Source organism: Hemisphaericaspora subhashii, assembly GCF_019202705.1.
Source record: "Hemisphaericaspora subhashii strain CBS 10753 chromosome Unknown scaffold7, whole genome shotgun sequence".
Taxonomy (NCBI): domain Eukaryota; kingdom Fungi; phylum Ascomycota; class Pichiomycetes; order Serinales; family Debaryomycetaceae; genus Hemisphaericaspora; species Hemisphaericaspora subhashii.
This window is the reverse complement of record NW_026057208.1, coordinates 174,709-186,786: the sequence shown is the minus strand read 5'-3', so window position 1 is coordinate 186,786 and position 12,078 is coordinate 174,709. Positions and strand designations below refer to the sequence as shown.

Genomic DNA, 12,078 nt, shown 5'->3' with positions numbered 1-12,078 from the left:
ACACTGACAAAAAGTTGTACATTTCAAGATAAGGATTAATATACTTACACTCAGTCTAGGGTTAGGACTTTGTAGAGCAATATTCTTGCTTTACTTTAATATCTGTTTCTTGGATTTATAACCAAAAGACAGAACCGTTTCTAGACGAAGTCATACAACATGAGATCTAGAAAAAGAGAGAAACAGAGAAAATGTCTGCCAATGCAAGGGCTGAATCCGTTTTGCCAATAAAATGGTTAAATCGTGAATATGTCTAATTATTGCTATATCCCAACGACGTTTTCATACAAATGCAGATACTACTGAATTTCAGATGAATAAAAATGGCAGAAATCACAAATGGCTAGTGATTATGATAGGTAGCCAATTTTCTTTGAAAGGTTTTTTGAAACTTTCGTATTCTGCTAAGACAGCAATACTAAGAAAGTTCCTTGAGATGGACTTATTTATAATTGTGTCACAACTGGGTTTGTCATTACAATATCCGGGGAATAAACAAATTTCTTAGGTGGTTCTACTGGAAACATTCTCGAAATTTCTTAGCAAAACAATCTTCTGATGTTGAGAAATCCATTGAGGAAATGTTACGAGAATGCATTTTTGGTTGTGCCATTTTGCACATTCGCATTGGCATGTCGATCAGTGGGGGGAAGGGGTTAACAGTTTTATTAGGTATACATGAAGCTTATTGGATGGCTCACCAATGCATAGAACAACCGTGTCACTTTCTTGTCCTGATTGACGAGGGAACGTTAAACATGAGGGACACTTAAAGTAATTTGGTTGCACAGCCGTTCGGACACATAATCTTAATCTCTTTTTGGTTTTCAGACACTGATTTTGTCATTTGTTTTCAAGGTTGTACGAGGGGCAGATCTTGGAACGACTTTTCCTTTAACAGTCTCAAAAACCTCAAGTTAATGCATTTCCATGTATATTTCAGACATCCTTTATACGACTCTAACTTCGTTCTAGATTTGGTAGGTGGGACTCTAGATCTTTTTCAACACATTGGCAGCGCTCGTCAAGACTTATCCTTGTTCTGATGCCAATCAATATTGTATTTTTAAAAAGACACTTCGAGAAAAAGTAGCCTGTGCATACATCCACATGAAAGAATTACCATACACTTCTTGGTGACGATCTCTTTGAAAAATGAGGTTGGTCCATTTTACTTTGCACAGTTTTGCAGTGTGGCATTTTTCATTGTTTTAGTTTAGAATACAATTGAGTAGGACAAAGACATGGTGGCGTTCTAAATAGGGGGCTTTAATAGTGGCATCCTATTGTATTCATATAGCCCCGTTTGAAAACTTTAGACAAGTTGATTGTGATTGTGATTGTTGCAAAGTTTCTTGTCTGAGTCTTCCCAACAAACCCCGGTGCCCCACAATTCAGATCAAATATTTTTTCCGGTTTCAATATTTCAGACATTTTTTTTTTCTGGTAACCGTCTACGTGGTTTTTTATTATTTATAAAGCGACTTATTCGCCCATTATGGGGGAGGGGTAAAAATGAGGGGCAACATTAGCAAAAAACATCCAAGAATGAGCCAACTTCGGAGTGTTTGAAGTGCGAACGGGTTTGCTAGAATAACATCGGGTACAGCTTCATTCCTTAATTGTTTTGGAATTGAAAAAAACAACCAAAGGCTAAGCAAAACCAACATCTCTGAATTCATTCATTGAGTCATTTGAACCCTATGAGGTTAAAAAAAAATTCCAACATGATTAAGAATTAAATTCACCCGCATAATAAGAATCAGGTTGTACTAAGAGAAAAGTGTCTGAGAAAAATACACAAAAATAACACCACTAAAAAGAAAAAGCCAAATCAAAGAATCGCCTATTCTGTTCAAATAAAAAATAAACAGGAGTTAATTGGGAAAGAGAGAAAAAAAAAGTCTGTCTGATTTACATACATACATTTTTTTTCTTCAATAAAAATTTATAGAAAACTACATTTAGTCGATGTACATGTACATGGTTCAGGTTTTAGAATAGATGAATCCGACACGTAGCGAGTTTTGTGGATCTAGTCTTCCACTCACTTGTGAAATTTGTACTTGGAGAAGTTCGTATTATCCGCAAACTTTTTCACCCACACCGAAAAACGAAGCTACCGGTAAAAATATCAACTACTATTTCGCAACAACTCAGATTAACTAGGGATAGAGACCGCCCCCCTGCTGCCCAATTACAAACCAGATCACTCAACTGAAGTTTGGTCCCGCCCTGTTGAACTGTAAAACAAGTCACCACAGTTCTCTTGATCCCCACAAAAAGATTAAGGTTTGGCTTTTTGCACGGCTTCTTAAATCAGACATTTTTTTTTGTTTTGAATCATACGTACTGTAAATTTCTTGTAAAAATGTAATTCATCCTTATTGTACTGTAAATTCGCCAGCAAAAAAACTCCGAACCCGAGTATTTGAGACACGTAAAAAATTTTCAGACAAGTATGCATGTTTGTTTGTGGGGCACAAGCATCATAATCAGACATTTTTTTCAGATTTCTTGAAGGTAATGGTGCTCTAGCAGAATAAAAACCATTTTCACCAAAAAAAAGCTAGATGATTTTCCTTGGCAATTCTATTAAACAAAATGTCTGAAAATATTATTATTCAAGGATCAAGTTATACGTTAGAAAATTTGATTGCACCACAATACGATTGTTTTTTTTTTATGTATGTATTTTTTTTTGCTTGGTCTTATCTCTTAAAAAATAATCGGGGCTAACTTTAAATAAAAAAAAAATAAAATAATAAAGTTTAATTTTTTGAAAAAATAATAATCTAATAATAATGGGTTGCATAAAGTTCTACATGAAAATCTTTATAGAGAAAAACCAAATAAAAAACCCCCCATTAAATTAATAACCTTAAAATTTTCCCTTTAAGTAAAAATATATAAATATCAGTTGGATTTCCCTTTAACTTTTTTCAATTAATTATTTGAATATTTATTATAAATCGTCTCCCATTTTTAAAGATTATAAGAGAAGATATAAATAAATCTTTTTAATAAGTAATTTTATTTTTCTATATAAATTAAAAAAACAAACCACAACTACAAACTAAAGAGATTGAAAAAAGATGTCCAATTCCATTCATTCCGACCATTCTAAGGAACATTCCTTAGACACTGATGAACCAGTCAACAGAATCCAAACTACCGGTGACGGTAACGAATTTGTTGTCATTGGTAACCACAAGTATTACAGACATGAATTAATGTCTGCTTTTGGTGGTACTTTAAACCCTGGTTTATCTCCAAGGCCAGTCCATCAATTTGCTAACCCAGCTCCATTAGGTTTATGTGCTTTTGCTTTAACTACTTTCGTATTGAGTTCTTATAATGCTCGTGTCGGCGGTATTACTATTCCACGTGCTGTTCTTGGTTTAGCTGCTTTCTATGGTGGTTTAGTTCAATTCCTTGCTGGTGTTTGGGAAATGGCTATCGGTAACACTTTTGGTGCTACTGCTTTAACTTCATATGGTGCTTTCTGGTTAGCTTACAATGCTCTTTTGGTTCCAGCTTTCGGTGTTGAAGCTGCTTATGAAGGTAGTGGCCAATGGGCAACTGCCGTTGCTTTCTTCTTAACTGGTTGGGCTATCTTTACCTTTATCTTGACATTATTGACTTTGAAATCTACCGTTTTCTTCTGTGCTTTGTTCAGTTGTTTGACCCTTACTTTCGTCTTATTAGCTATTGGTGACTTTATTGGAAGTGTTGCTACTACCAGGGCTGGTGGTGTTGTTGGTATCATTACTGCATTCTTAGGTTTCTACAATGCTTATGCAGGTACTGCTACTCCAACTAACTCTTACTTTGGTGCTAAGGTTATTCCTTTACCTAACTAGAGAGAGAGAGGATCACTTTCAAACTAATCCTATTTATGATACAATTAAACTTAATACTAATCATTTAATATTCCACAAGAGAACATATCACTGATGCCCAGTTGATTGCTCTCTCTACCAACAAACAACCATTTTTTTTATATTCCAATATCTTATACTTATTATTATTACTTTGGGGACCGGGACTTACAATTTAATTTATTGTTTACTTACTACTTCTTTTTTTATTGCTTGTTTTACTAGAAACTACTACTTACTAATTTTTACCATTACTATTTATTAATATACGGACAGATTAACACGAAAAACAGATTTTTGCTTGCCTCTCACCTTTGTATCTTTAACTCTAGTTGTAATTAGTTTATTTCAGAGATGTCAGAGATGTCAGATATCAGCATTTTACAACTAGGGGGCTTGGGACACCTCGCTTGGAATTAGAAGTAGGTCTAAACGACACAAAATTTATTATTGTTTATTGTTTGCTCGTTTTCAGCGCGGCTTTGATTGTCTTGTAGAAAAAATGTCTGCATGAAAATTTGATTTTTCGCATTCTTTTTTTTTGCAGCATTCCTTAAAAAAATTAAAGTACGAAATAAAATATTAGTGACCAAAAAAAAGTTAGTCCATTGTGTGATAGTTAGGGGAAAGGGCAAGATATTCCGGCAGACATTTTATTTTGCAATCAATTTTTGGCTATAAATAGAAACTCTACAAAATCCTTTCATCTCCATACTTTTTCGTATACAATCCAAGTGCTTTAATGGGGAATAAGAATCTATATGAGGGATATTCAATTGCACAACTATGATTGAAAACCCCTTCAACATCTTCAAACTTCCATTCACCAGTTGGCAATTGTCTCTTCATTAAAAGTTCAATTCCCCGTCTGATTGGTTCCTTATGAGGAGAATCTGCAAGTATGAGTCCAATTAAAGCCCACGCAGTTTGAACAACTAAAGATTTTTCCGCATTGACATATGTATGAGTTTCACAAGCTTTCATAGATTCAGACCAACCTCCATCAGGTAATTGTTTGGATATGAGGAAATCACATCCTCGCCTGACTGTCTCGGAAGATTCATAGGTAAGATTGACGGTGGATAAGGCTTCGAGGGCAAACATTGCGGCATAAGTGTAGCAAATACCCCAAGATCCATACCAGGATCCATCTTTGGCTTGGGCGGATTTGATGTAATTAATAGCATTCTGGATTGTCAGTTGGATTAATTTTGGTTTGAAATTAGGATAATATTTGGAGAAATATGTTAATCCTAATACTGACGAATCAGTACATTCAACATATGGATATTCTACCATTATATTATTAAATACTTCAGCTGGGTTTAACTTCTCAAGTAATAAAGTAGATCGAATTTTTTCATAAGCTGAGAATGAACCTTGTTCCCATTTGCCAACATTTTGAATTTGAACCAATACATTAACAGCATCATATAAATTTTCATCTTTAATTTCATCTCTTAAATCAACAAAACTTCCATGATTTCTAACCATAATGATCGCCTTCATTGCTTCAGCAGTACAATCACTGACAGTATATCCTTGTTCTTTGGTACTAAAGGGCCATGCTCCTTTTCTTTTATCTCTATAACTTCCATCCACACAATCTTCCGTGAATTGAGATCTGATAAGGAACATATATCCTTTCCTAATCATGTCATGATATTTTGGATTATCAACCAAACCAGAAACGAAAAAGTATTGGACCATGAAAGCAGTATCCCATACTTGAACCCCATTCGTTCCCATAACAGTCATACCTTGAGGTCCATGAAATAAAACATCATTCATTCTATCACAAAGTTTCTTGAATGTAAGTGAGTCGCCACCTTCATAATGATAAGTAACTACCATATTAAATGCAAAACTGACAGGTGCAATACATAAAAATTCGGTATTTTCATATTCTTTAAGTATTAAATCATAAATTGTTGTATTTACTTTCTTTAATAACCAATTTGGACGGAAATATTCCCATTTACTAAATATTCCATTAGCAAAATCAAGAATTTTGGAATGAGGATAATATAAATCAACACCACAAACATCATTTCTATGTTTACTAAAATTAATCGATTCATAAGGTAATTGTCGAGGTAAGTAAATTTCATTTCTAATTTCTTGTAAAAGTGGATCTAATTGACATTTAACTCGATTAGCCAGAACATATCCCAATGGTAAATAAATTGCTCTAGTATGTACCCACCATCTACCAGGATGGATAGGTAAACTATATGGCAAAGTCCACAATTCGGGAGGTGCAGGATTAACCCCTTCCCATTCATATAAATTCAATATAGATAACCATGCTTTCCCCCAATGTGGATTCCTAATGGCACCACCTAGGCGATGTAATGTTCTTCTTGCTTTAATCATAACTGGATGATCAGATGTCATTCCTAATAATCTTAGACATACATAATTCATGGTTGTTCCAAAACAAGTAGATTTATCAATTGAATGTAATCCCCATCCACCATCCACAGGATGGGCAGTATTTACAATATATCTAATCATTTCTTTTCTATAAGGATCTGGAATAGGTTGATTACTGAAATAATTAGCAACAATATAACCAATAGTCATAAACATAGGTCCTTTATATTGACAAGGGAAAATTCCATTATCTAATTGTAACAACTTCAAGAAATCAGCCCCCTTTTCCATTGATTGTTTGGAAGTGGAAATATCTGATGGTGGAGGTGATGGGAAATCAGGAGATTCCAATAACCATTGGACAAATGTGGATTGTGGTTCTTGAGAACATTCTTCTGGTGTTGTGAGATAATGCCAAGTTTCTCTTCCTAATGGATCACTTCTAAGTCTCCATTTTGATGGGTCTGTCTTCTCAAGACCAATTTCTTCCGAATAATACATTTGATAAGTTTAGTGAAATATATATATATCCTTTTTGTTCTGAAAAGACACCAGTTGATGTACAATATTTATATTGAAATTTTCTAAACGAGATATTAAACCGTCGTATATTTGTAAATATAAAATAATTCATTAGCACATCCAAATTAGGAAATTAACGCACGTGATATAATTCAGGTGCGGCGCTATTTTTTGAAAAATTCGATAAAATCGGTAAACAAAAAAAAGGTCGTGTATAAAATCAAAACTTCAATAAAAAAAATAGAAGAACTTCGAAGGTCGTGTGTCAACTACCAAAAAAAAAAATATCGCATCGCACTTTCTGTTGTAGCTTTACACTTTACAGGTTTTTTTTTTTACACTTTGACTGAGACTCTTCTCATTAAGAAAGAAATCTTTTGCCCTTTAATTAAAATTTGTTGCAAAACTTACAGAAACCTCAAAGAAGCTTTACTTAGCATTCATTGAAGGAAAAATACATACATATAACATATATATACTATGGCTAAAAGAAAGTTGGATGAAACCAAAGTTTCTGCCATAGAGAATAAGAAGAATGAAGAAGAAGAAGAAGAAGAATTTACTTCCTTTTCAGATAGAGAGGCTGAAGAAGAAGTAAAACAGCAAGAAGAGGTAAAGCATAACCTTGCAAATGGACATAAAGAAACAGCTGAGGATAAACATTCTGAAGGAGAAGACGACGACGACGAAGATGAGGATGAAGAAGAGGAAGAAGAACAAACCAAGTCATCTCAACCACCAACCAAAAAGCAAAAGAAACAACTTTCTGCACAAGATGTTCAAGTTGCTAGAGAAACAGCTGAACTCTTTAAATCGAATATTTTTAAATTACAAATAGACGAATTAATGAAAGAAGTGAAAATAAAGGAAAGTCATGTTACAAAGATTGAAAAAGTTTTGCATCGTTTACATGATTTGATTTCAAAAGTACCACCAATTGAAAATTTAACATTACAACAAGCAGAACATCATTTCAATTCAAAGAAAGTCGCTATTCCATTTCCTGATCCTAAACCTACCAAACTTAATTACACCTTTTCATATCTTTCTCCTGAAGATGTTTCTCTTGTTGGATCGTTTGGATTAAAGACTGGAATTCATGAATCTAAAGGACAAGCAATTGAAGTTGCATTAACCATGCCAAAACAATTATTTCAACCAAAGGATTACTTGAATTATCGAGCATTATATAAAAGATCATTTTATTTAGCATATCTTGCTGAACAATTAATTCCATTATCAAAAAAGAATAATTTACCAATTAAAATCTCATATAATTTCTTAAACGATGATGTATTAAATCCAGTATTGAAATTAGAAAGTATTCAAACCGAAAATCCAGATGATTTAACTTTTCATAAAACAAAATTCACAATTAATTTAATAGCTTCATTCCCATTTGGAGTATTTGATTCAAAGAAACTACTTCCAGATAAGAATTGTATTCGAGTTCAATCAGATAAAGAAGAATTACCCCCTACACCAATGTATAACTCAAGTATCCTTTCTCAAACATCATATGATTATTATCTCAAATTCTTGTATACCATGAAAAAATCAACCGAAGCATTTAAAGATGCCTGTATTTTAGGTAAACTTTGGCTCCAACAACGCGGATTCGATTCATCTATCAACCGTGGTGGATTTGGTCATTTCGAATTTGCCATTTTGATGAGTGCATTATTAAATGGTGGTGGTTTGAACGGGAACAAGATTTTATTGCATGGATTTTCATCATACCAATTATTCAAAGGTTTAATAAAATATTTGGCTACTATGGATTTGAATAGTGGATATCTTTCATTCTCATCTTTGATTGGAGAAAATATTGCCTCGAAATATAAACCGGATGGATTCCAAGTTCCAACTATTTTCGATAAGAATATTAAATTGAATATATTATGGAAGATGACTTCTTCATCATATCAAGAATTAAGAAAACAAGCTACTGAGACTTTGAATTTATTAAATGATGTAGTTAAAGATAGATTTGATCCAATTTTATTACAAAAATCTAACTTTGATCAAATGAAGTATGATATGGTTTTGAATTTAACTGTTCCTGATGAATTATATGAAACTTTTGGTCCGTTGGAAAAGATTTGTTTTATTACATTTGAAACTTATTTGAAAAATAAAATATATGATATTTTGAAGAGGGCTCTAGGTGAAAGAGCAACCTTGATACATATTCGAAATGAGAAACAAGCCAATTCATATCCACTCAATAAAAGAAAACCGACTCATATTAGTAATACATTTGTAATTGGGTTAGAATTAAATTCAGAAGAATGTGATAAATTGGTGACAAAAGGACCAAATAATGAAGATAAAGAAGCAGGTCTGAAATTCTGGAAATTCTGGGAACCAAAAGCATCAGTGAGAAGATTCAAAGATGGTTCGATTCAGCATTGTGTTGTATGGAATATACAAGACCAAGGAGAACCATTAACTTTAACAATTGCAAAATATGCCCTTGATAAACATTTACAACCAGATATTTCTCAACATTTAGTCACCGAAATCACTAGTTTTAACAAGAAATTACCTATTCCACTTTTACCTACTGCCAATAATCAAGTCACTACTTCATTGATTAGTTATACTGCATTAAGAGCTGCATTTGAATCATTGAATAAAATCATGACCAATTTGGAATTACCATTAGGTGTCAAGACATTATTACCAGCATCTGCATCATTGAGATATACATCATTATTACAACCGGTTCCATTTGCGGTTTCAAATCCTGATTTCTGGAATGATTGTGTTTTACAATTTGAAACTTCAACCAGATGGCCTGATGAAATTAGTGCTCTTGAAAAAACCAAAACTGCATTCCTATTAAAAATCAATGAAATTTTGAATTCCGAAACCACTTATTCATCATTCGTGACCAAAGATGAATCAATCCCCTTCAATGAAAATATCTCATTATTGAATATCTTGACTCCGGAAGGATACGGGTTCAGACTCCGGGTTTTGACTGAACGTGATGAACTCTTGTATTTACGTGCCGTTTCTAACGCCGAAAAACAAAAAGCATTAGTTCAAGATGTTTATTTGAAATTCAATCAGAAATTCTTGGGAGTTGTCAAACATACAAGAACTGTTAGTCAATTAGCACAGCATTTCCATTTCTATTCTCCAACTGTAAGATTATTCAAACGTTGGTTGGATTCACAATTATTATTACATCATTTCTCCGATGAATTAGTTGAATTGATTGCACTTAAACCATTTGTTGATCCTTCACCTTATTCAATCCCACATTCGGTTGAAACTGGGTTTTTACAAATTTTGAACTTTTTAGCCGGATGGAATTGGAAAGAAGAATCGTTGATTCTTGATTTAGTCAAAAGTACCGCCGAGGAAGATGTTAAATTAAGTGATAAATTATCAATACAAGCTCATAGAATTATTGAACAAAATTTCGAAAAAATAAGAAAGAATGATCCATCAGGTATCAAAACTCAATTATTCATTGGTTCAAAAGATGATCCAAGTGGTATTTTATGGACGAATGATTTAACATTACCTATTGCAACTAGATTAACCGCATTATCGAGGGCTGCTATTCAATTAGTTAGAACTCAAGGTATTTCAGAAGCAAATCTTGATTTAATCTTTACTCCAGCATTAAAAGATTATGATTTTGTTATAAATGTCAAATCAGCAAATCTTACTGCTTCTTCAGGTATACTTCCACCCAATACTTTTAAGAATTTGATTCAACCTTTAACTTCATTCCCTGATGATGTGACGACAAAGTATGATTTAGTTCAAGCATTCGTAGATGAATTAAATAAGAAATTTGGTAATGTGATCATATTCTCAACTAAAAAGTTTACTGGATTATGTCAAGATAATAAGAATGTGGTTTGTGGGATTTTTGTTCCAGCAAATTTGACTAAGAAGAAGTTTAGAGTTAATTTGGGATATAATGTTAAACCAATAGAAGGTGAAGGTGGTAGTAGTCAAGAAGAAGTGATTATTAACAAAGAAGCAATTTTTAATCAAATTAAGCTTTTGGGTGGTGATTTGATTGAATCGATTAATACTAGAAAGTAATCAAGGAACTCATAATAATAATTACATACGTTCAATAGTCAATTCATATTTTATAGATCTGTAATAACTTTTTCTTTAAGTTTTAATTATGTATTAATTCTCATGTACAAAAATTAATTAGAAAGTCTTACGGTGAAGTCCAACTTGTAGAGATCAATTCTAGACAGTTCTTTTGAAGGAATTTGCTGAGAAAAGTATGAGTGTTAATGGGAATGACATCATGGTAAGTAGATTTCAGTATTCTTCAGGTAACAAACCGCCGAGCCGCACAAAAAAGAAGTTTGATTGTTAAAACTTATTTCATTTCCTTCATCAATTATACAAACATCATTCAACCAGGACAAACTCAACTAAAATGGATCTCGAAGCTTCCATTCGAGAGTTTCTGACTCAAACATGTCCAAACCCAGAACAAACAATTGCCAACAATAAATCAATCCTTTATAAACGAAAGAAATTCTTCTTGAAAGATTTACGATCCTCATTTCAATCCATCGATTATATCTTAATAGCAATAGCCTACTTACGTGACATGTCAATCCTACTCGCATTATGCCGACTAATGAATCATTTCATGATTGTAAATTCCCGCCCAATACCTGAATTAAGTAGAACTTCTGAAGCATATCGAAGATCAATTATCAAAATATCTTGGAATGGATTAGTTGTCCAGAATAGCTTTTGTATTTTGTATCATTTGATATTTGGAATACCGACTGAGTCGAAGTTTAAAGATGGACTATTGCATGGATTATTTACTGTGCAGCTTATTGGAGAAAGAGCTGCTTATAGTCGTTTTGAAATGATTGGATTGGATTTTGTGATATTTTTCATCCAAGTCATATTGCATCATTTAATTGCATTATCTGAGGATTCAGAATTATTGGAATCATCTACCGTGACTACAGATACTTCAGAATTAGAGCTGGGAGATAGAGTTAATGTTGGTGGAGACGGATATGATGGAAATGTGTTTTTGCTTTCACTTGATATCGCTGAGAATATTAAGAAAATACGACAGTTTGAAATAATGTATGAACCATTCTCATTACCAGGAAGTCGTACTAGCAATACATCATCCCGACCAATATCTTCATTTCCAGGAGCCTTTGAAGCTTGATTGTATAGGTTTATGTAAGTATATATGTATAGACGAAATTTACAAAGTAAATGACCGGATTTTGGCTTGTCACGTGAGAATCAATACCGGTCAAATTGAAAAAATCTG

General features: G+C 33.1%; 4 protein-coding genes across 4 annotated transcripts; 3 read left to right on the top strand and 1 right to left on the bottom strand. All coding sequences in view use genetic code 12, as the record gives it.

Annotated features, from left to right (window-relative positions):
• Positions 1–3,095: 3,095 nt before the first annotated feature.
• Positions 3,096–3,863, top strand: ATO7 (Ato7p; the record flags this gene model as incomplete). The annotated part of the gene is made up of 1 exon (XM_049409906.1): positions 3,096–3,863. One exon carries the CDS (start codon positions 3,096–3,098, stop codon positions 3,861–3,863), a length of 768 nt encoding a protein of 255 aa, XP_049266187.1.
• Positions 3,864–4,571: 708 nt separating this feature from the next.
• On the bottom strand, positions 4,572–6,758 carry ERG7 (lanosterol synthase; the record flags this gene model as incomplete). Its single annotated transcript, XM_049409895.1, has 1 exon — positions 4,572–6,758. The coding sequence occupies one exon, from the start codon at positions 6,756–6,758 to the stop codon at positions 4,572–4,574; it is 2,187 nt and encodes a 728-aa protein (XP_049266186.1).
• A 501-nt stretch (positions 6,759–7,259) lies between these two features.
• On the top strand, positions 7,260–10,850 carry UTP22 (rRNA-processing protein; the record flags this gene model as incomplete). The annotated part of the gene is made up of 1 exon (XM_049409883.1): positions 7,260–10,850. The coding sequence occupies one exon, from the start codon at positions 7,260–7,262 to the stop codon at positions 10,848–10,850; it is 3,591 nt and encodes a 1,196-aa protein (XP_049266185.1).
• Positions 10,851–11,205: 355 nt separating this feature from the next.
• Positions 11,206–11,970, top strand: J8A68_000575 (uncharacterized protein; the record flags this gene model as incomplete). Its single annotated transcript, XM_049409872.1, has 1 exon — positions 11,206–11,970. The coding sequence occupies one exon, from the start codon at positions 11,206–11,208 to the stop codon at positions 11,968–11,970; it is 765 nt and encodes a 254-aa protein (XP_049266184.1).
• Between the last annotated feature and the right edge of the window lie 108 nt (positions 11,971–12,078).